This window comes from Ovis aries, chromosome 23 (genome assembly GCF_016772045.2).
Source record: "Ovis aries strain OAR_USU_Benz2616 breed Rambouillet chromosome 23, ARS-UI_Ramb_v3.0, whole genome shotgun sequence".
NCBI lineage: Eukaryota > Metazoa > Chordata > Mammalia > Artiodactyla > Bovidae > Ovis > Ovis aries.
The window spans coordinates 44,715,499-44,740,266 of NC_056076.1; the positions used below are offsets into that span (position 1 = coordinate 44,715,499).

At 45.2% G+C, this 24,768-nt stretch overlaps 1 protein-coding gene across 4 annotated transcripts in view; it reads left to right on the plus strand.

Annotated features, from left to right (window-relative positions):
* The first annotated feature begins 242 nt into the window (after positions 1-242).
* Positions 243-24,768, plus strand: part of SETBP1 (SET binding protein 1) — a 408,527-nt gene continuing 384,001 nt past the window's right edge. For 2 of the 4 annotated variants that reach the window (XM_060405485.1, XM_060405486.1), the window contains exons 1-2: positions 243-350; positions 21,700-22,344. In XM_060405485.1, coding sequence (XP_060261468.1) covers positions 21,862-22,344 — 483 coding nt within the window. In that variant the 5' untranslated portion in view covers positions 243-350; positions 21,700-21,861. Of the gene's footprint in view, positions 351-981; positions 1,024-21,699; positions 22,345-24,768 lie in introns of those variants that run through there. The other 2 variants (XM_060405484.1, XM_060405487.1) reach the window with 1 other exon arrangement.

The following is a 24,768-nucleotide window of genomic DNA, read 5'->3' on the forward strand; positions in this document are numbered from 1 at the left end:
CGGGCGTGTGTGTGTGTGTGTGTGTGTGTGAATGTGATTACTCCAGGACTCCTCGGGCTCCGGAGACGCCATTTTCCCCCTTGATATCTCTCTCTGTAAATCGGTGGCGCGGCGGAGGCGGCCGCGCCGGGCGGGAAGCGCGGGGCCGGCCGGGGCGCCCGCCGCTCGCCTCCGCCTCCGCGCGCCCGGGGGCCCCGGCGCCCCCCGAGCGAGGGCGGCCCGCCCGCGGCTCGCCGTGTGACAGATGCTCATCGCCATGGAGTTGCCGCAGCAGCACCTTCGGGGGCTCGGGCGAGCGACGGGAGCCGGGATCTGAGCGAGCGCCGGGGCCAGCGGAGCCGGAGCCGTGGGTGAGCACGCGCAGCGACCTTGGCCCGGGAGCTCGGCGCCCAGCCTCCCGCCGCGCCGCGGGCCCCCGCACGCCCGGGGCCAGGGGCGGTGTGTGTTCTCTGCGTGCAAAAGTTAACGCTGCCTCGCCGGGGCTTTGACTTTGCACCGGCGGGAACTGGGAGACCGGGCCGAAGGGGCGGGATGCCGGTCCCGGCGAGGCTGCGGAGGATGGGCGCGATTCCGGCCAGCCGGCCGTGGGCAAAGATGCTGGCTCATTTGAAGTGACTCGGTGGTGGCGGCGAGGGTGGCAGCGTCGGGCTGAAGGTCTGGGACCTTATTGAGTTTGGCCTAATCTGATCCCCCCCCCCCACTCCGCCCCGGCCTTCCCCCTCCCCCCGCCTTTTGCACCCTCCCTCCCTCCCTCCGTCCGGCCGCCGACTGCTGGGGCTCGCGGGTTTGGCGTTGGTGGAGTGGACTCAAGAGGGGGAGGGGGTAGGGAACGGAGTGGGAAGGCGGCAGGATATTTTTTTTCCTCTCTCTTTGTAACTTGCAGGTTAAGTGGAGCTAGAGAGCTACATTGTATCTAGTTGGATTTTGGGGGTGGGTGGGTAGGTTGGGGGGGGCGGATGTATCAGAATCTAACGTGTGGTTAATAGAAAGAAGAACAGGGAAGAAGTGGTCCAGCCGGCGAAGGTTGGTGTGTGCTTGTGTCGTGGCTCTGTGTTAGTCTTTTTCTTAAAATCTTAATCAATGGATCTGAGTCTCTCTCGTGCTCTCCGGTTTTGGGACTCTGAAAAGATAGGAATTCCCTTAAAAGCAGACGAATGCCCTTTTTGAAAGCACGCATTGTGTGTGTTTCTAGAGGAGCCGTGGGCTTGGGAATTAACGACAGGCTTTCCCGTTCGGTGGTTTCCAGTGGGAAATAACTCCTGAAAGGGAGCCCTTCAGTATCGATTTATTGTTTTTGTCTTTCAAACCATATCCCTTTGACTACAATACTGTCCAAGAAGTTCCACAGAGACAAAGTCAGGTAAACTGGACCGGGCAGATCTTTAGCAAGATGGTGATAACGCTGATGCTGTTTTTGGTGTCTGTTTGTGATAGAAGCTTTGTTGGGTAATAGCAATTTCTGATCGGTAGAGCATGCTGGCTCTACAAAAATAAGTAACTACCGAAATGCTGTCTTCCAGTCCCCATCCCCGACAGGCTGCACACACCCCTCCTCCCACAACCCACACCAGTTACAATTCTGAAATAGGATCCAACTGGAAATATTTTCTTTGGAGATCGGAAAGTTGTGCAATTGGAAGTATGAGATGAGGCTAGAGGTACTGCTGGTGTGGGGAGGGGGTTCTTATTGCCCCTTGGTGCTGTATTTATTCTTTATGTGTGCCTATGTGGGTTCTGAAGGTGTATATATTGGTCTAAGAGGACTGTTGAGGGAAGGATTTCCGATTCATTTCCGCTTCAAATAAACTGTCCTGATAATCTCATGGTTGACATCTAATGCTAAAAGGCCAATTTGTGTGTCTCTTTATCCCCGCAGAAGCTCTCCTCTGAAAGGGCAGTTTATTTTGGAATTCTACCACAGCTACTTTTTCTTTCAAGCCTCCGCATCCCCTCCACCACTATCCACACCTTTTTTAAAAGTTAGTTGGAGTCCATGCATGCATGGTCTTTATGGAAATACTAATATTACTTGTTTTCCTCTTACATTATTTTTTAAAATTCTGTTCCTTTTCATTCTTTTACTCTTCATCCTATGTTTCCTTTCCTGTAGTTTTGTGCAAAATCTAACTTTATAAAGTTATTATTGCCAAAACTGCCCAGCAGTCTTGCCCCATCTCGTACTATCCTGTAGTTTACACAGGTAGGTCAGGTTGCCCTTCCCAGCCCGTCTTTATCCTCAAAACGTGTGTGTAGGTGTGCACATGCATGCTCATGTGTTTTGGAAGGGCAGGAGTGGGCTCAGAAAGAACATGGAGAGGAGAGGAGAGGAGAGGAGAGAAGAGGAGAGGAGAGGAGAGGAGAGGAAGGGTGTTGTTCTATGTGGCCACATCTGCAACACTAGGGCCAGACTAGCAGGCTCGGAGAGAGTTACCCTCACACACCCCAGTTGGATGTTGTCTGGCTGGGATGGGGAGGTGGAGCCAACTGTCCAGGGGCGTGTGAGGGAGGAGAAAGTTTGTAGAACTTTAAAATGTAGCCAGTTTACAATCCTTGGTCACTCCTTCTCCTTTCTCCTGCTTTTTGTGACTTCTACCATTCCAAGACTCCTGAAGTGAGACATTATCTCTTTTGCTCTCACTTGGAAGTCCCAGTGAAGTTGAAGATGCAGTATTGTCCTCTGTACTTAATTACTTTGCCTGCTACCAAAGAAGGGCTTTAGGGCAGATCAGAAGAGTGTGGCTAAACACAGAGATTTGCCAACTTCAGGGAATGTAGCCTGAGAAGACAGGAGACCAGGTATGCAGAAAGTGCTGCTTTGCACACCATCTCCCCTCCCCCATTAAGAAAATAAAAGTCTTAGTCTTGGGAAGTTGAATTGGTGTTAGAGCTGGGCTCTGGGAACTGCTAGCCACTATAGTAATCTGAGCGGGGGCAGAGGGGAGGAGGTGGTGAGTGAATGCTATTGGAAGCCAGAGGAGGAAAGCGGACTTATTTCTGTTAGCAGGGAAAATAGATGTGTCAGTGAAATAAACAAATTGGAGGTGGGGAATGGCTTGTAGTGAATACAAGGATGATTGACTGAGAGGCAGTGATATGGTTTGGAAGGGGCCAGTTATAGCTTGGGAGATAGTATCAACTGCCTTATATGTTCACAAATGGGCTGGGCAAGTGAAGGGGTGTAATCTGAGCGCTTGCATGTTAACATCAGAACATCGCACAGGAAGGCATCCCTGGCAGGCCCTGTTCTGTGCTTCACACAGGGAAAGCCTAGGGGTATCCCAGAGTGAACCAAGGAGCCCCTTGGGTGCCACAAGGACTTCTGGTCCTGTGTGGGCATTATTCATGGTAGGCTACTTTCTAAGTCACTTGACCTAAAAATGAGGGCTGAGGGCAAAGAGAAAACAGTACTTGGAATCTTTGTAGAACATTTAGTTGAAAATGGTCAGTGGTAGGAGGCAGGAGTTTGTTGAAGAAGAAATAAATAGGTAGGTACTTTCCCCTGGATTCCTGATTCCATTTCTGCTGTTATCTCGACTTTCAGTTCCATTAGGAGCAGAATCAATACTTCACTGGCACAAAAATTGTACCTCTAGGAGCGTAGAGTTCTTTTAACCTGGTCATTATTTTTAGTTGTACTTTAGTCTCTGCTCTGAAGTGTCTATATGATATGCAAAAGGAGGAAGATGAGAGGTTGGCTGGTTGGATGGGACATCCTTTCTGGAGTTTGTAGAGACACTGAAACTTGGCTGGGCCTCAGCAACTCAGAATGCCAGTTTTTCCCTTGGAGACTTGAAGTTTTAATTGAAACCAGATAGCTATTGAGAGTGGACCTGGCCAATGAGATCTTGTTTTCTTCACTGCTCAGGAATGGAAAATAAATAATTTTTGCTGATGGCATTTCAAGTTGCTTCAGTTTTGTTCCTGCCAGGAGAATGGGATAAATTATTATTAACACATTAACGTTGTCAGAAGTTGCAGTGCCTTAAAAAATGAGATAATGTTACTGAGTTTGCTCAGGGCCCCACTGTGTGGGATCTGTCTCTTCGGGATGGGGGAGTAGGGAGCAGAGACAGGAGGCTGCTCTTGTCCTGAAGGGGTAGCACTGCCCTGAGAAAAGGAAGCTCATAGAGTCCTGGCCACATATCGTTGCGCTTGGTCCTTGGGTTCTGCGAAGAAGGGTACAAAACCGTCCAGTTCCATTGCTGTCCTACGATCTTATGGTATACTGTGAAACCTGGTGAGCTTCCCAGGATGTTTTGGGTCAGGATTAAATAAGGAGCTGGCTCAGTGGGTAAAATATCTCCCTGAAGTGCAGGAGACACAGGAGATTTAGGTTTGATCCCTGGGTCACCCTGGAGGAGGAAATGGCAACCCACTCCAGTATTCTTGTCTGGTGAGTTCCATGGACAGAGGAGCCTGGTGGGCTGCAGTCCGTGAGGTCACAAAGAGTCAGACACAACTGCTCACGCATGCATGTGCATAAATAAGGAGCCAGCCATCAGATCTAGCCATAGGTTTGAACTTCATTTAAAATTGTTTCTAAAGGAAACCCTGGTGTTTCACAAACTCTTCATGAACCTGCAGACACTTTTGGGCAGGCAAACGCTTGATAAGTGCAGAAAAGTAAACACCAAGATGCCCATAGAATGTACTGCTTCATGAATTCAGGGGAAGGATGCCAACATACATTCTTGTTTGACTCTAAGTATTTATGTCCATTTTCGCTTCGCTTTACTACTAGATTCTTATGCCCCTTTAGACACACTGAGTTGAGACAATACCAAGTTTTGGGGGAAGCTGGTGACCTTAGATGACTGAGTCCAACTTAGTGGCCCTTACATTTCACATCCGGAATTTTCAGAATTGGGTCAGAGCAACTTCCCTTTCAGAGTTGGTTTTCTTACCCCCTTAAGCTAGTACCAGATTGAGGAAAGTTTTTTTTTTTTTTTTTAAATGGCCTTTGGTGTAGAAACCTGCAGTTGACTTTCTGTCCAGTTCAGAGCAAATAATGCCAGGGTCAGATGGAGAATGTGAGCATCCCTGAAGTCCACAGAATCTCTTGGGAGGAAGCAGCTACCCCTCCCCAGGAGCTGATGATGGGTTGTCATCAGCAGATCCATGAGAAATAAATTATAGGCAAGGCCAGCTGAGCTGACCCCCAGAGGGAAAGGTAGAGGCTTCTACCTTTCCAAATGCTGGGAAGGGAGAAGGGATGAATGGTGAGCCGATAAGAGTTTCAGAACTTTGCCACTTTGGAAAAATGTTTCTCTGACCCAATATACCTTTTTGCATCAAAACAAACTTTTTTATATCCATGGCACTTTTCTTTTCAAAAGTATCTTTATATCACGTTTGCCCCCTTGATTTTCTAAGATGGGAAGCTAGGTAAGCCTTTTATCCCCTTGCAGAAGATGAGGCCATTGATGTGCTGACTTGCTGAAATGACACAAGTTGGTGGCCCACATGGGACCAGATGGCTCTGATAAAGTGTGAAGAGCATCACACCTGAAGTGACAAGATCTGCCTTGGATCTTGTCCCTATTATTTCCCAGCTAAATGTCCCTGCAAAGTTATTTAACCTCTTCGAGCCTCAGTAAACTAATCAGTAAAATAAGGATAAAAGATGCTTACCCTGCCTACTTCACAGGGGTTCTGAGGATTAAATAATACTAGCTAATTTCTATAATTGAACTCTGAGAGGATTTCCACGCTGCCTCCTGGAAACTGGTGTCTGGGATTGTTGTCACTGTCGCTTGGAGATTAATAGCTTCTTGGTATGCCTAGAAATGCCTGTAGGGGCCCCTTGTGTTCTGAGACAGTCAGGGAATAGTTGTTTTGTGCTCTTGAGTTGACCAAAGGAAAAAGAAAATGTGTATAGTATATGTATTTCAGATCGGCTGAATTCTTAGATACCTACTTTGCATATATATCTGAGATCAAGAGTCTCAGATAGTATTGAATTTGGACTCAAGGATGCACTAATGGATCCTTGAGTCCAAATTCAATACTATCTGAGACTCTTGATCTCAGATATATATGCAAAGATATATATGCACTAAGAATTCCTTCTCGTTCTTAACTCTTCAAGTTAAGATGGGAAGGAAAAAAGAAAAAAGACATGGAGACCCACAGAGAGGACAGGTAATGGATGGTGTGTGTGTATGCGTGTGGGGGAGGGGTTTCCACCAGGGAGTCACAGTGGCTGAGAAATGACAGTCAAGACAGAATTTGTTTCCTCTCTAAAGAACAGAACTGATAGCAAGATTGCATCTGTCCCAGCAAACCCAGAAAGTTCTCTTGAATCAGGGACGATCTTCATAGACTCTTCTGCATTGCTCCTCTTTCTCTTTCCTATGATTCCTGGCTCACCCCGTCCAGCAGCCTGTACCAGGCATGTTGCAGCACTCACCGGTGAACCTCGTTTTATGCAGCACACATAGGCCCCTGTTCCCTTTAGACTGACTTCCTTGTTGGCCCTGAGCACTTGTACACTTGTCCACCTCAACACTTCTGCTCCTTCTGTGTCACCGCCTTCTCTCTGAAAGTGTCCCAATTGGTCCCTTTTAGCCAGAGTGTCTACCTCTTAGGACACCTGACCAGCTCTCAGCTCTTCACCGCCGTTTCCAGAGCATTTTAGGACTAAAGCACTTGCTGGGCATCTGGCTTATACTGCTTTGCTCTTCGTTGTCACTCACCTCTTCAGGCTGTGAATCCTTGAAGGATGGGGCCAAGGTTGCCCCCACAAAGTCCTACTTATGAATGATTTCTGAGAATGAATGAATCACAGAATTTATGCAGTGATAGAATATTAAAAGTGAATGTTGTTTAAGATACATGAAAGTTCTGCACAGTGAAGCAACACAATGAGGCTCTCTTAGACAAAGTGAATAATAAGCACTTATGTCAATGACTTTTTATATTTTTGGCTATCTTTCAGGGGCAGTCACCCACTCTCAGTTATTCCCTCAAAGCCTGAGAGTTAATGATGCTTTACTGCCTGTACATCCTATCAGTCAGTGATTCACTTATTCATTCAATCATCAAAATATTTATTAAGTACCTACTAGAGCCTGCTTGCCACTCTAGCCCACATAGCTCTTGACTTTCTCTGAAAATTCCAATTGCATTTTTTGTCCACCACACTCATTTTGGCACTTAACCATGCAATCTTCTTTGTTACTTAAGTCCAAGTGCTTCTCACTCCTTGGTGACTGAGTGCGCCTAGCTGCTGTGGAAAAGAAGGCTGAGCAGAGAAATGCACTCAGAAGGGAAAGTTCTGGGCACTGGCTCCTGCAAGACTGGTAGCAGGCTGGATTGGCCTGCAGTCAGCACGTGGTATAGGACAATTTTTTCTGCTCCTTAGCTTGAGCCACAGTAAAGAGAAAAAGTTTGGATTATTGTGGAGGAGGGGCCCCTTCTGAAATTCTGTGACTCTATAGGCAGAAGTGTCCCAGGAATTTTAAAGGTTTCTTAAAGCTCAGAACTCCTCAACCCCATTTAATGGCACCCCAACAACTGTCTACATTACTCCCACTAAGAAATCATGACCTTTGCTAAGTGCTTGCTGCGAGTGAAAGTTACAGTAGGAGACATGGGACCAGGAGAAACTCAAAGAGCCAGACTTGGGGCCACGGAAAGAAGAGGAGGGGATGATTAGTTAAGTGTAAAGAAATACGATAGTGAATAATATGGAAGGAAGAAAAGGATTGATCTGGTATATCTTTTGAAAACTGGCCCCTGTTGATGAAGTGACCAAATTGAGAGAAGGGAAACGGCTTGTCTCAGACAAAGCAGACAAAGATGGCTTCTGGAAAATCTGTACTGTATTCCCTTTCTGGGCTTTTTGCTTACTACTTCCTGTGCCCAGTAGGCATCTGGAATCTCTGCTGTGGTTGCTTTTGGACCTCATGGGTCTAGGGGGCTAGGCATTGTTTTCTCATGTAGATTCGGTTGGGCATAAAGGTTAAGGCTATGGCTGTGCTCCTGGGATGTCAGTTCAATCTTCACATCAGAGTCTGCCCTTTCATGGCCTGTGTTCAATAACAATGCGTGAATTGGTTTGCATGCATTTTGAGATAAGAGGGACAAACTGACCTGCAGTTTGTCCAAAGCCAGAGGCCTCTGAGGTTAGGGTTGGGGTGGAAATAGGAAAACTGGGTTTTGACCTGAGTTCAGCAGTCATTCTGAGTCACCTAGGAGCACACTGTTTGAGTATTTAGGACCAGCAAGGCTCTACAAGCTACTGAGATGCTTCAGTTACTTTTACTCTAGGACTTGGGATATGAAAAAAAAAAAAAAAAGGCAAGCAACTCGATTAGTCTAATTAGGTAAAAAGAAATGTCTTCATTATTCCTTTTATTTGTTAAAGATTGCGAGATCTGTCAGTGGAAAGACTGGGCTTGGGGGGTTTCAGCTTGGGCCTGGAAAGATGTAGATGCTGGAGATGCTAAATTTGATGAATCCAATGTTGTAGCCTGAGAACTCCCATTAGAGGCAATTGGGGCACAGTTGTGCTTGTAGCAAAATAATAAACTCTGGGTGGCAAGTCCCTTGCAGTTGTTGGGTGGTATGTCTGTGACCTATTGTTATTCGAGCAATGAGAGCTTTGACTTTTTTTTTTTTAAAGTATTGATTCATAATGGTAACTAAAAAGGATGATTTGATGTGAAAGCCCTGTGGGCCTTCTCTCTGCTCATTATTTTGTACTCTGGAGCTCAATTACAGTTGGGTTTTGGATCCACAAATGTTTGTTAAGGTCTCAGCATTGTAGTTTGTGCCATTGTTCTTGGCAGTGTTGGGTGAGAAAGGTCTGGTATGAGATGGGGCTTTTGCCCTTGACGAATGGACAGTGTATCTCAAGAGACAGGCTTAGCTCAAATGGAAAGCATCAGTCTGCAGCCAAAGTGGGAGCATGATGTAAGTGGAATTAGCTATTTGGGTGATCAGGGATGAAGTACAGTCAGGGAAGGCTTCAAGAATGTTGTGGTTTTAGGTTTGATGGTAGAACTGGAACCAGGGGCCATTCTTGGTGTCCCAGTTAGCTTTGGCACAAGAGCAGAGATGGGACAGAGTTTGAATGTGAATTTGGAATTGCCACCAGGAAACAGATGCTAGTTATGATCATGTACTGCATCTGACAGGAACAAGGAGGCCCTAATGCTGAAGGTCCAGCTGGCTGATATTGAGCCGCAGGTCACTACAGCAGGCATCTTGCTGGTCTGAAGTCTCCTTATAGCAGCGGGAAGAATGACACTCAGGGCCCACTAAACTGGACCCATTTAAACAGGAGTATCATAGACTCTGATGGGTGCTGTGGGGACCCCAAGAGATGGAGAGGAGGTTGTCTCTGTTTTCAATCTGGTGGAAGACTCCGTAAGAACTCATTAAAAACCAGTGGAGGAGTAGAAGCAGGAGATGATCCTCTAGGGTTCTGTGGAGTGTCCATCAGCAGAACAGATGGGGTCGGGTTCTGTGGGGAAGGGGTCAAGGCTGTGTCTTCCATGCTGAGATGGGAGCCATGACTGGAGTTTTCAGAATGTGAGGCGTGTAGGTGTGAGGAGTAGAGGTATGTGCCAGTTGGAGGAATTCCACACATGCCACACGCAGGAAGATCCTGGCATCTGACTGTCCTGCCCACTACTAGTCCTGTTAGCCACCAGCTCTTCAGTGTGGAGTTCAAAAGAGGCATCTTTAGGACAAAAAAAATAAAACTATGTATAAGCATTCAGAATGGAATCAACCGCTTAGAGGAACAAAAAAGCTCTGTGACATGGGTCCTCATTTCCAGGAGTTTAAAACGTAATTGGAGATAGACATGTTCAAATTTCAGTAACAATGCAATGTTTAAATGTCAGTTCAGGATAGCTGAAGGAGAAATATCATAAAGGACAGGAAATGGAGCCAGTGTTTGTTTACTCTCTGGTATGCCTAGCATCTCCTTTGTGGCAGAAGTGCAAACGTCTAAAGTGTCAGGTTACACTTTACATTCAAATGACAGTGAGCAAAGCAGTTTCCAATCAGATGGTTGAGAAGTCAAGGCATTAAGACTGAAAAGGTAGTGCGGTCAAAATTAAGGGGCCTTGAAAGAAAGACTAGGGAAGTTATTATCTGTTCAATTATTCAGTTTAGCTGCGTTGCCCTCAGGTAACTCTACCGTTTTCATCCCCAGTTTACATGTGGTATGGTGGAGGATCAGAGTTTAAGTGACTACTAATGCTGGATATTTAAAGACTTGGGGGCATTATGCTAAGTCACTTCAGTCGTGTCCGACTCTGTGCGACCCCATAGACGGCAGCCCACCAGGCTCCCCCATCCCTGGGATTCTCCAGGCAAGAACACTGGAGTGGGTTGCCATTTCCTTCTCCAATGCATGACAGTGAAGAGTGAAAGTGAAGTCTCTCAGTCATGTCCGACTCTAAGCGACCCCATGAACTGCAGCCTACCAGGCTCCTCCATCCATGGGATTTTCCAGGCAAAAGTACTGGAGTAGGGTGCCATTGCCTTCTCCGTGGGGGCATTATGGTTCAGTGGAAAGCAAATGACAGTTGGGGTCAGAGAGAACTACCTATGTGATTTCAACAAATATCTGTACTTCCATTTTCTTATCTGTAAAATGGGTAAATCTCAGGTTTAAATCAAAGAATAAACTTAACAGTTATTATATACTATTTCCTTGTTCAAAGTTAGGATCATTTTATTTACTATGTGGGTGTCTTCTTTAATACACTTAAACAAAAGATACTACAATCACAGTTACTTCTTACAGGTGAACCCTGTATATTTAACCTATTTAGGTGCTATTCTGTGTATGTTATTTTTTTCTTTTCCTTGTAGAAGTTGGTGAAGAGATTAGAAGGCCAATGAGAAAACTGATGCCCAGAGAATTTAAGTGCTGTGGCAAGTCAGATGGCAAACTGGTTTTAGAGCTCCTGTGTATAAAAATGGGCTTACCTTGTGGCTCAGCTGGTAAAGAATCTGCCTGCAGTGCAGGAGACCTGGGTTCAATCCCTGGGTTGGGAAGATCCCCTGGAGAAGGGAAAGGCTACTCACTCCAGTATTCTAGCCTGGAGAATTCCATGGACTGTATGGTCCATGGGGTTACAAAGAGTCAGACATGACTGGACAACTTTCACTCATGTATAAAAGTAGCTAGGAGTGTTTGGCCAAAAGCTAGCATCACTTTGTTTTAGAGACATCATGATCTGAAAGTAAAAGCACAGACTTTGGAATCATATAAGCCTGAATTTGATTGTAGATCTGGCACAGGTAGTGTATGCAGAACAAATTATTTGCCTCTCTAGACATTTGTATTTACATTTCCACATCTTTAGTATGAGGGTGTGTCTTTTGCATCACAGGGCTGTTGTCTAGATTAAATAGATAATGCCTGTAGAGACCATTTATTATGCTCAACCCCTTCTCTCACTACAAATGTGTGCTTTTCTTGACTGCATGGAGAAATGCAGAGAACAGGTAGTACACCAAAACCAGAACTCCACCTTTAAACTGGAGGATTGGCCCAGGCAATGCTGTCGAGACCTTCCTCTGGGGTCCAATACCCAAGGATTCTACCACTGCATTGTGTTATTGGTTCACAGAGGAGGCACTGTTTTTGCAGCTAGAACTGGAACTGTTGATTAACAGTACGTGTTTGGCCTCAGGCCTCGGAAGTTTGATTCTGTCTCTCCCTATCATGGAGATCCCTGAGCACAGAGACCAATTCTTAGTTTTGTGTTACGCTCAACCAACAAAGATCCATCTAGTCAAGGCTATGGTTTTTCTAGTAGTCGTGTATGGATGTGAGAGTTGGACTATAAAGAAAGCTGAGCACCAAAGAATTGATGCTTTTGAACTGTGGTGTTGGAGAAGACTCTTGAGAGTCCTTTGGGCTGCAAGGAGATCCAATCAGTCCATCCTAAAGGAGATCAGTCCTGGGTATTCATTGGAAGGACTGATGCTAAAGCTGAAACTCCAGTACTTTGGCCACCTCATGCGAAGAGTTGACTCATTGGAAAAGACTCTGATGCTGCGAGGGATTGGGGGCAGGAGGAGAAGGAGACGACAGAGGATGAGATGGTTGGATGGCATCACTAATTCAAAGGACATGAGTTTAGGTAAACTCCAGGTGTTGGTGATGGACAGGGAGGCCTGGCGTGCTGCAGTCCATGGGGTCACAAAGAGTCGGATACGACTGAGCGACTGAACAACCAAGCAGAGCTGCAGAGCCAGTAAAAGCTATGAAGAGGTGTGGGGTACCAGCTCTGTCTTTGAAAGGCTTTTGGTTGTCAAGTTGAGGAGAGAAGGCTCAGCACCTGAGAAGGTTAGAGGTGAAGGGACAAGAGAGTTCACCTCATCACCTCCCCATTCTACAGATGTGGATGACAAGACCCTGGGAGAAAAAAATAACTAGCCTAAGTCTACCTGGCCTTCCTGGTGGCTCAGAGGTTAAAGCGTCTGCCTGGAATGCGGAGACCCAGGTTCGATCCCTGGGTCGGGAAGATCCCCTGGAGAAGGAAAATGGCACCCCACTCCAGTACTCTTGCCTGGAGAATCCCATGGAGGGAGGAGCCTGGTAGGCTACAGTTCATGGGGTCGCAAAGAGTCGGACACGACTGAGCAAGTTCACTTCACTTCACTTCACTTCACTTCAAGTCTACCTAAGGAGGCCTGGCGTGCTGCGATTCATGGGGTCTCAAAGAGTCCGACAGGACTGAGCGACTGAGCTGAACTGAACTGAACCTCGTTCCAAATGGCAGAGTGGGGAATTGAATCTGGAATTCCTGGTTGAATGAAGTCTCATTTCCTCCACAGGACAAACTAGGTACAAGAAGAAAGCAACAGTCAAACACCTTCAAAACACTCAAGTTAGTGGATACAAATTAAACTACTTGTAAGTGCTTCCCATTGTAAAGGGAGGTGGAGGAGGTTGGTCTCCAACTCCCAAACCTCAGGCTTTACTTGGAATCTGGGAGGAGAAGGCAACATTTGGCCTAATGCCAGTGTGGGTGACACAGACTGTGGGAGTCAATCAAATTCACTTAAAGTTTTGAATACCCACTAAGGTGATCCCAACATGATCTGTCATAAATATCTTATTTTGATCTTCAGTTACTTCTTAACCCTTGAGGTAGGATTATTACCAAGTTTCCAAATGAAGCAAACAGTTTAAGTATAATTCCTGAGAACACAATTACTCACTGGAAAAGAGAGGTTAACTAATTTAAACCCATGACCTCAAATCAGTGCTACTTCCATTCCTCTTTTCAAGAGGAAGCATCGTTTAGACACTTGCTGTGGGACACTTACTGCATTCACTGTTCTCTGGTATACGGTAGAGACTCACTTAAAACCCAGCCCCTTCTTTATGGAGTCCTTGGTCTGGTGGGAGAGATCAATAAGGGAACATTGCAATGCAGTTTGCCGAATGCTTTGATAGCAGAATGCCCAGGAAAGTGAGAGTAAGACCATCTGTGAGTGTGACTTGTGTGTATGTGTGTGTACATTTGTACACAGAGAAAATAGGAGAAAAGGAAGGCCCAAGTAGTCTTTATGAAGGAGGTGAAATGACCCAATTATTGAAGAATGGCTTAGAGAGAAGCAGGCGGTGAAAGAAGACAGGACAGGCCAGCCAGAAGAATTAGGGAATTATATGAAGTTATGCAAATCAGTGGGATTTGGGGGAAGCTGCACCTCAGGACATGCTGCTCTGCAGTGTGCTGGATGGAGTGCTCAGACAGTGCTGCTTGGAGGTGATCTGTGATCAGGAATGTACCATATAGGTGTGTGTGCTTCCATGCTAAGTCGCTTCAGTTGTGTCCAACTCTTTGTGACCCTATGGACTGTAGCCCACCAGGCGTCTCTGTCTGTGGGATTTTCCGGGCAAGTATACTGGAGTAGGTTGCCATGCTCCCCTCCAGGGGATCTTCCTGTCCCAGGGATCGAATCTGTGTCTCGTCTGGCTCCTGTATTGCAGGCAGATTCTTTACCCCTGAGCCACCAGGGAAGTCCATGTAACATAATAAAGTCACTGAGTCTGATCTTCATTCTCTGCTGGAGACCACTGCGGTGTTTGCAGGGTCAGAGAGCTGTGTGCAGAGCTGCTTTGCTCTCACTGTTTGAGAGCTGGCAAGGGTTGGATGGTTTCCCTAGTGGCTCAGGGAAGGCCAAGGCAGGAGATGTGGGTTCGATCCCTGGGTTGGGACGATCCCCTGGAGAAGAATATGGTGGCCCACTCCAGTATTTTTGCCTGGGAAATCCCATGGGCAGAGGAGCCTGGTGGACTGTAGTCCAGGGGATCAGAAAAGAGTCAGACATGACTTAGTGACTAAACAACAACAACATGGGTTGGATTGCTTGATCACTTTATCAGTGTTTATGGAGCTTTCACTCTGTGTGCTTGTGTAGCAGGTAGACTTTCAGACCAGGGCCTGAATAATGAAAAGGCATTAACTCAAGGGGGCAAAAGAGGATCCCGGACACATGTAAAGCCCCTCAAGAGGAAAAGGCCGCTTCTGACTCTCCACCTAAATACCTTAGAAGACACGTAGAAAGATGAATGCTCAACCACTCCAATGCAGAAGTCAGACAGATGATCCATCTCTTGCTGGAATTTGAGAAGGGATTCTTATATACAGCTGATGAGCCTCAGTTGAAAGTACAGTTGCTTCCCTTTCTGAAGCCACAGAGGCTCACACTCCATCCTTTTACACAGTTTGTCCCTGTGAGATCAGAAACTTACAATTTCTGTCAACAGGAAAACTAGGCCGCCATCAGGTTCTTCTGCATGGCCAACTTTAATAAAACGACCAAAGACTGTCCCTCCCCTGACATCATTATATATATTCTCAAAGGCTACAGCTTTCAGAGAACATAGGCAAGACTGGAGGAGGGAGGTTTGAGAGGAGATTTTGACTTCTGGGCAGAGACATTTCCGCAAGGGAAGTTCTGAGGAAGACATAAAGAGTCTCTGCGACAGTGCGCGTTGTACATTTCAGCTATTTGGAGTTGTAAAGAAGCTGACGGAAGAATCTGCAAAACAGGAGTTGTAGATGTTTGCTATCAGTGGTGTAAGTGCTTAACACTTCGTTCTCCAGATTTTTTTTTTTTTTTAAACCCTGATTTGTTAAGTTTGCTGTTCTTGTGGTATAAATACTCCCACCACAGCTGATTTTCAAGCTATCAACTTGATACTATTGAAAGTGGAGTTGGGAAGAACTCACATGGATGGGCTCTAATGAGCCCCAGGATACCACTGTTAATGTTTGCGAGGAACTGAGGTGACCAGAGCACTGTAACAGCCATAGCTCTGAGAGGAGGACTTGATTGACTTCAAGCTGAATAGAAGGTGGAGTCAAAAAGCTGTCTGGTACTTTCTTTGTAGACCAAGGCTGCCTTGCGTGGCTTTTTCCTCAATAGAGCGTGAGTGAAGAGGAAGAATGAAACACAAGACCTTAGGGATGAAACACTCAGAACAAGGGCTTCCCAGGTAGGTCAGTGGTAAAGAGTCCGCCAGTCAGTGAAGGAGATGCAGGTTCAATTCCTGGGTTGGGAAGATCCCCTGAAGGAGGAAATGCCAACCCATGGCAGTATTCTTGTCTGAATAACTCCATGGACAGAGGTGCCTGGAGGGCTACGGTGCATGTGGTCAGAGAGAGTTGGATATGATTCAGTTACTGAGCACCAGCCCTAGCACTCAGAACAGGGAAGAAAGAGTAGTATTATGATATTATTTATAACAGTAGCAAAATAAGAATTTTAGATTGCTACCAGACATGTGCAACAAGAGTCATGACCACCCACCCCCTCCCGGGTGGAAAAGTAACAAAGAGAGAGCGTTATGAGATGAAAAAGCATCAGAGTTAGCAGAAAGAGGGATGAATAAAGTAAGAAAGGTTGCAGGGATGCAAAATGTGCAATTGCAAAATTAAACATCCACAGTGAGGTCAGTAAGTGCACAGGGAGGATCAAAGACAAAATTAAATTGGTGTTATGGACCTTAGGTTAGGGAAGGCTCTCACATGATGCAAAATAAATAAAAACAGTGAGAGAGAAAATAAGAGAAATGGAGAACAGAGATCAGAGTTCTAAACTGAGGTAAAAGAAAAAGAACCACTGAATGAAAGGAATAGCTAAAGCAATAATTTAATGGGAATGATGCTGAATTAGAAATAACCTGCACTTCAGATCCAAAAGTCTCACTCTGTTCCAGGAAAAATAAGTAAGATCCACATTCCTCATTTTGTTGTTAACAAAATTGTATTATAATTAAAAAAATTTCAGTTAGAAAAGCATAAAACTCATTGTCTACAAAGGAAACAAAACCAGACTGGCTTCCATTTTCTCTTCTTTTACTTTAAGTTCTAGAAGATATTCTACAGAGTTTTGAGGGGAAAAAGTTCTGACCTGAGGATTATGTGGGCAGCCTACTGTCTTCTACAATGTAAAGATGAAAGACGTGTCCAGCTTTATGGAATTTGCAGAATAAGGAGCTGAGGTAGGGGTGAGGATGTGGAGTTCTGGGGAAGTTTGGGAAAGGTCAGGAGTGAGGCAGCAGACTCTTCTGATATTTGTCATTGTTTGCCTTTAAGACCTTATGAGTTGTATGTGTTATTTAAAAAACTTATAAGAAGCATGTAGTTCCATTAGAAAAAAAGATAAAAAAACGATAATGAGGAAGATCAGGAAGTCATCTTTCCCCCCATTCTATTGATGAGACAGTGAGGCTGAAAGAGTCTTATGAGAGCTCCTAGGTGTCAGAACTAGGTCCAGAGTCCACATCTTTTGACTCCTGTTACATAAGTGAAGGGCTGTATCAGTTCTACCAGGCTGACACTTTGGAAAGCACTGGTCAAGGTGATGATGGTCTGAATGTGCCCTGGAAGCAAAGCAGATGGGAGAGGTAGATAATCCTGGGAAGCCCAGCACGAGGAGATTTGTGTATTTATTAATTCAATCAACCAACATTTCTCAAGTGCCCATTATTCACTGGGCACTGTTCTAGGTGTTGGGATTGCATAGATGAATAAAATGCCACTGATGAACGGTAAGGGAGAATTCCCTTTAAACATAAAGTAGTAGTGCTTTTTGGTAAAGTCAGTTGGTAGGGGTAAGCACATAGACCAGGCAAAGCCTAAGCCCATTAGAACTTCCTAGAGGGCTTGGTACCAGCCAGAGTGCTGGGCTTATCCCTGCAGCCATAGATGGGGCTTGAGAATTCGCATTTCCACCAAGTTCCGGGATTAGTAAGAGTTCCCTCAAGGCTGCAGGTGGAGAATGTGTTTTAGACTAGAAAAAATTCTTCCGTTTTACAAATCATGGAGAAGAGAGGATAGACTTACTCCCTGGGACTCATCTGGTTCGTGAAGCACACAGAGACAAGCAAGATTCCCCCTGGCCCTCGGACAAATAATTCTGTAGGCTCCCAGTACCTACTCTGGAGTGTCTCATAGGTCTGTGACCGTGCTGGGTGTAATTACACAGTCTAGAGTACGAAAGAGACCTTGGTCTTGTTGCATTCATTGCTGAGATAAGTACGGAGTAAGGGACTCAGGTTGACTTGTCTAGCACCTTACTGTTCGGGCAGGCAGGCCCAGTCTCTGGATTGCTTTCTCAGTGTTTTTCCGCAGCACCCCCCTCCCCGCGCCCCTCTATTTCCCTGGGACCTGCTGAGTGGTCCTTCCCTAAGCGCATGTTATTGGACCGCTAGTGCTCCTCTCACCTCAGGTCCAGCGATCAGCCACAGACGGGTTAACTGCTGTTGGCCTGGAGGCCTGAGGCAGCACAAAGTGTCCTTTGTGCGCTGCCCACTCTGGAGGAGCCACTGGCTGCTGGAATGTGACAAGGCGAACGGTTTTCACCTTGCTTTTGTTTTCACTTTCGTCTGAGTGTGTCCGTGAGCCTGTGCGTGTGCTCACAGGGTACGTTGGCTGGTGGTGCCAGAAGAGGACTCCCAGTGTTCTCCCAGATGCACCGAAAAAGCTGGGCCTATGAATCTGGGGTGACAGCTACGTGCTGGGAGAAGGCCAAAGGAGAACAGCGGCTTTGTGTGCTGGTGCAGTAAACAGAAGGTTTATGTCTTTGCTCTTTACTTTTGAAAGTGTCTCTCTTGCATGTGGCCATGAGGGGCATAGCCAGTGAACTGCGCAGGGGCCGCCTGCCTGGGTGGATCTGCAGTTGGAGTCGTTTGAACCACAGGACTTTGATGAGCTGTCAGGGGCTAACTCATTTTCATTCAGAAAGAACTTCAGGAAGTCCTCCCTGTGCCCCATCCTGCACTGGGTGCTGAAGCGAATGTAAGTATTGTATAGCCATCATCGACCTCAGCCTGAGCCTGAATTGCCATCAAGAAAGGAAATAAGATTTGTATCCTGGAAACAATGAGGAGACCATGTATGACTAGTATTTAGTGGCAAGCTCTGCAGCTGCAAGCAGTGTTCAGTCAGGCCAGGGAGTGAGTGCTGTGGTTCAGAGTTTGCAATATGTTGTCATGGAGAAGTGAAGACTTGGGCATGACCTTGAAAGGTGGGAAGGCCTGGGGTCTGCTTATTCCTTTGTCCATTCATTCCTTCATACAACAAACATTTGGAAAACACCAGTTGTATGCCAGGCATTGCCTGGATGGTTGAGAGAGAATATAAGAAGAGATTCTATAAAAATATCAAGGCAGAAAGAACTCTGAGTGTGTAATGCTGCTGTGGGGACTGGTTTGACTTGAACAGGGAATGCAGCTTGAACGCTAGTGAGCTCTGAGACTCAATTCTTAGGGTAGATAAGTATGGAAAGTCTGGAATTGGTGTGTTCCCGGATGGGATTATTTGAAACTGCGTTATGGTTTCATCTCTACTGTTCATCAGGTAATACTCATTCTGACTTGGTTTGGTCCTTGTGCAACAAGAATCAGATTTCAGCCAAGCCTCTTGATGGTCCCCCTGTCTCTAATATCAGGTTCCCTTAATTTATCTTTCTAAAGCATAGTTTTACTAATACTCCTTGCCTACTGACATCCTCTACTTAAATGGCTTCCCATTGTCTGTAAGATAAAATCCAGCTCATTAGCGTGCCATCCAAGGATGTCCGTGATATGGCTGTAACCGTTTTTCTCTCACCAGTTCCCAATTGTGCCTCACTTACTAGTCGAACCTCAGCTTTCTCTTCCCTGAACGTAAGTCTGTGCACTCCTGCCCAGGTCCTGCCTCATGCTGTTCTTTCTGTCTTCCATGTCTCCCCTCTTCTCACTTCACTTATTGAAGCCCCTCAAGGTCAGATGCTCTCTTGAGGCCTTCCTGTGTACACCTTGCCCAGGAGGAAACCCCTTTCTCTTCCCTTTGTTTCTATCCATTATTAAAGAAGGTGAAAATCTTCTCTGTTTTGTTTTCCAAGTCTCTTCAAGAGTATAACCTCCTTGAGGAAAAAAACTTGTATATTAATCGTTTCTTAGGATCTTGACTTGAGGAGAACTGAAAGAAAAAATGTTGAATTTTCAGTTTTTGTGCATCTCTTACTATTTGAATTTGTTTTGGAACTTTGTGTCCTATATTCATTAGCTACTGATTTATACTAAATATAAGAAACTCTGAAGTGAATCATTATTTAAATGGAAGATGCTTTCTCAATACTGATAATTCATCTACCTCGTACTCCTATCTATTCCTCTAAAGTTCAGATTTTACCTTCTTTTCTCTCATCACAGAACTGGCAATAGCTGTTGGCCTACTCTGGTTCAAAGGTCCAAATAGATTTAGTTTAGGAACTTTTTATGGAGAATATGTCTCAGCTTTTGCTCTGACCAAAGTATGCTTTGTAGGCAGGTACCAGGATATTAAAACGCTACCCTGGAGATCCCTGTCAGACAGAGCAAACCACTGAACACTGCTGCCAAAGAAGCATGGCTGCCGATTTGTGTGAATCTGATGCCCAAAATGAGACAGACCTACCGGGCTACCAGTAAGCAGGGACAGGTTCTCAGGCATCTTGATGCCTCCAACAGCAGTGTGTTATCTGACACCAATAAGAGAGGCCTCAATGAATATTGACTTGAATATGACTTTTTAAAAATTATCTAAGGTTTTGGGCACGTAGGCAGATCAGTCTAGATGAGACAGGAACCTCGCCAATAAAGAAAAGATGAAGTGTCAACTGGTCTAGCTGCCCTCCTCTGCTCTTCAGTGGGGCTTTGGCCCTTTTGTAGCATGGGGAACGGGTTGCTGTTCAGTGTTGACAGCTTTGGGGAGGATGCTCTCACCAAACAGCCGCTTCTTTGCAGAGGTGCTACATTCATTGGGTTTTCCCCCAAGTGGAAGCAATTGTAAACATGTCTTCCTGCGGGGCTGAGTAGTTTCCAGGAGCTGATTATGTTCCTGGGCCTCTCTGGGGAGCAGGGTCCATGGTGAAGCCCTGCTGCCTTGCTGGCTGGCTTCCTCACAGGGCGTCAGCTGAAAATCTACTGATCCCTGAGGGTGGAAGTACCTGCGCGATTTCCAGTTCTTGGCTGTTCTAAATGTGTCTTTGTGGGCATTTCTGGAAATTTCTGGTGGGCACATTTGCTGGTCAAGTCTTTAAATGAAGGGCTCAAAGCTAACAGTCTGGGGTGTGCCGCAGTGTCTTCTGCTGAGTGGCCATTTGTGAAGGCTTGGCTGTAACCTTATCTACAGCTGGGGTAGAAGCAGATGATGTCTTGAAGTTCAGGGCAGCCCCAGAGCTTAAAGTTTTCTCTTGAAAATGAGCATTTGGGCTTTCTTTTGAGCTTTAAAATGATGAGTATAAAGTTGGGAATAATGGGACATGGAGTGAATAAGGGTGAAGGATAGCTTGGTGAGGAGAAAGGGAGAATAAAAAATCCTGCAGGGATTCCTGACACTTCCAAAGGCCTGTGAAACTCTCCCTCTCTCCCTCTCTCTTTTTTTTGTTGTCATGTAGACATAATGCCACTTTATTTAAGGGCTAGGAAGGGAATTAAAACTGTCTCGGGTGGTTATTTTTATCTAAAAGATAGATAGCGATTAAAAAACTTTTCTGTCAGAAACGCATTTAGCATTTGTTTTGCATTAATCACAGCATTAGAAGTAATTTCTTACTGAACTCTGTTTTCCTTTTACAAACCTTCACCTCAGCTTTGCATTTGTTTTAAGAAATAAAGGCAAGACACGTGCATGATTAAAATAATTCACAATGAAAGATGATAAAGAAAGAACAGTCCAGAAGCTCTTCTTCTGAGGGGATGCAGAGCTTGGCCTAGGCAGCCCAGGACTGTGTTCAGCTTTGCAGACTGTTCTTCACATGTGAGAGGGAAGTTGTGCAAGAAGCCAGCCAGGTGCGGTTTCCACAGACCTGTGTATCAGCACTTAGACTTCCTTTCGTCATAGTTGGCTTTGATGGTGACTCAGCCAGCTGTGGCTTTGGTATAAGAAGCATCTAGCTTGTTACTGGACTGGAGGACTCATCTCTCTTTATTCTTGGACCCGCAACCATAAAAATTAGTAACAATTCAATGAAAGACTGTGCGTGTGTCTGCCCCTCTGCTCCCATATAATACAATTTGGGGATGTGTACTTTCTGGTTTGATTTCTTTCAAATCATTTTTTTTTTTTTTTCTTTTTCTAATGCCATAGATAAGTAGGATGGGACTTCTGGAACTTAGTTTGAGTTCCCTTTGGGGGTCATTTTTTCCTGCCTGCCATGGCTAATTATCTCTCTGCTTCTCAGTTGCAGATCTGATCTCTTCTGAACAACCTCACGGTGTCTTCTTCCCTGGGGCTCTGAGCCCAGCCGGACCACTTTCTCCTTGGAATTTTGGGTGCCGTCTCTTCTCGCCTTCCCCTTTTCCCTGTCTCCCTCCTGAGAACTCTTGGCGACTGGAGGATTGTCATGGAGTCCAGGGAAGTCTTAAGTGGCTCCCGGCAAAGGGGGAGTGAGTCGGAATTCCTGCCAGTCTCCTCAGCCAAGCCCTCGACTACTCCTAGCTGTACAGGAGAACCTTTGCTGTCTGCTCCGGAGACTGGGAAGGGAATCCCAGCAGGTGGAGAACGCATGGAGCCAGAGGAGGAGGATGAACTGGGCTCAGGGCGGGATGTGGATTCCAACTCCAATGCAGACAGTGAGAAATGGGTGGCAGGAGATGGCCTGGAAGAACAGGAGTTTTCTATCAAGGAGGCCAATTTCACAGAGGGGAGTCTGAAACTGAAGATTCAGACCACAAAACGGGCTAAGAAACCCCCAAAGAATCTGGAGAACTATATATGCCCACCTGAGATCAAGATCACCATCAAGCAGTCGGACCAGAAGGTGTCCCGTGCTGGGAAAAATAGCAAAGCCGCAAAGGAGGAGGAAAGAAGCCACTCCAAAAAGAAGGTAGGGATCCCTGTTGGCCAGGTGTTTTGGTTTGCTTTTGCCGTTTTATCCTCAACTGTTAAGGGGCTACTTGCTTATTTATAAATTACTCATTTCTCTGATGGAACACTTGTGGCCTACAGAAAATGTCTTCTGTGTCTTGGTATAGTATCCAGTTTAATAATGGCTTCTACTGACTGAAAACAAAATGAAAAAAAACTGCAATCATATTCCTGGAAGTTCTTATTTATTATGTGGCAGCCAATTGGCTGGGTCAGATCTGGCTAGCTGTGAGAGAATTTTGAGGGTGCTTTTTGTTTTTTTTTTGGTTTGATATTTATATCTGTTCTCATAGTGAAGAGTAGGAAGTTGAAAATTTTGGTCATTCAGAACAGTCAAGCACCGTTATAACACTCTTTTGGTTTTAGTCATTTCTGTACATCTTTCTAAAATAGACAAGTCGCTTACTTGAGTGAGGAAGCCCAGTCTAAATAGTAAATTGAGGCTCTTCTCGGCTGAGAGATCATCTTCCCAGGAGCCAGTGGTGAGCTTTTGAGCTGGCGCTGGAAAAATGGAAGGGACGGGGGACTGCTGAGGCTTTGTCTAACACATTGTAAACTTCTCAGGTGAAGTGTTGGATGGACTCAGTGTATTGTCATTTTCCTCATAAAAGTCAATGTGGGTGTGGAAAGCAGATCTCTAGGTGATTCATGATATAGTTTGGTTGAATGTATGGATCTAAGGTTTTGTTTTGTGTCGCACAGGGTTACAGAGACCTCCTTTCCTGGGAGGGGTGTGGCACTCAGCTGTGATAGCAGCGGGCTGCCCTAGTCTAGAAAGTTTTCATCCAAGAGTCTCTGGGTCTTGTGAACAGTTCTGCAAGGAGTCCTCTTGTTGACAAGAGTTCTGGAGTTTTAAGTTGTGGATGTTAACCAGAGTCTTTGTAATTCTGTCACATCTTATTTATTAATATTTGGACACTGGGCATGATAGGAGGTAAAATGGCCCATGTGAATGAACTTTTCTCCTTTATAGCCCAGAAATAATCTAGTTTTTCTGTTGCCAGTGATTTTTGAGCTTTGGTGTAGTCATTTTCAATAAACTGCCAAGAATCATGTGGTTTCTTTAGTGTTGGGCTGTGCCTTTCCTCATGCTAGGTGTATTGGCTGATGTGTTGCAGTTAAAAAAAAAGGACTAGAAAAGACTTTTCTGGGTGGCCAACACTTTTAGTTTGCTCAGACTAACCTGGTTTTCAAACAGAAAGTCCTGTATCCAGGACCCCCTTCAACCCTGAGCAAGCCAGGGCAGTTGATGTCTTCTTTAACATTTGGAACACAAAAAAAACCTTTAGAAATTGGTGTGTTTTTACCTAGCATAGAGGTAAGTGCTTTCACTTCTCCTGTCCCCATTTACAACTTTGCGATGCTTTCTGGGTTCTCTGATATAAAATCAAAGATTATCTATATGTACATGGAAACTTTTGAGATTTTTGCAAGCAAATGCAAAGAAATGCTAGCAGGCTCCACTTAGAAAGTTAAATTTTGCTTTGGAGTTGAAGTCTCTTCAGCTTTGAAAATGAATATCTTTGTTGTTGGTCACTGAGATGGCTCAGAGTATTGTTGGATTTTTGTGGGGGAGAGCAGTCTTGAAAACTGTGGGAACTGTTTTCCCTTCATCACCATCACCGCCAGAATTTGAGCAGCAGCCCACAGTTTAGGGTGCACAAACCAAAATTCACAATCCTAGAAAGAGTAAGTTGTCCTGATCAGTACTACTTCGTTAAGGCCATAAGACTGTTCCCAAATATAGGCATCTGTCTATTGGAATGCCCCAAAATAAAACTCTGGAATTTGTTCACAGGGATGATTTCAAAGCTGAAATGTGCAGTGGACCTCCACTTTCATATCTGAAATTCTCAGGCTGGTGATTCTCACCCAAAAAGTTGGATGCCCTTTGTGTACTTCATTGGAAAGAGAGATGAAATTGCTTCTTTGAATATGTGACCTACTAAGTATGCATTTCTAAGCCTGAGCAATTGGAGGTGGAGAGAAAAAGGGGGAGGGCTGAAATCAAATACATAATGCTGTGTTATGCTGGCTCTGTAATGGGAATATCTATGAAAATTGCTTTGTATTTTATTTCTTTATCCTTTCTACATTATGTCTAGAGCTGATACTTTCCAGAGATGAAGGAATAGTTATCAGTACTGGGTCTTAATCATTTTAGATGATAGGAAGGTCTCTGATCTATATTGGATTATTATGGTAAGTTTATTACTCTTTTAGTTCCTATTGTTTTGCCAGCAAGGAGTAAGCAAAAGCTGGAGCTAAGGCAGAGAGGTTGTCTATCATTTGTACAGAAAAGTTCAGTGGAATGAGCTTGCAGAATTTATCTGTATGAATGGGAACTTCATGATTATTAATTTTGGAACAGGGAAAAGGATGA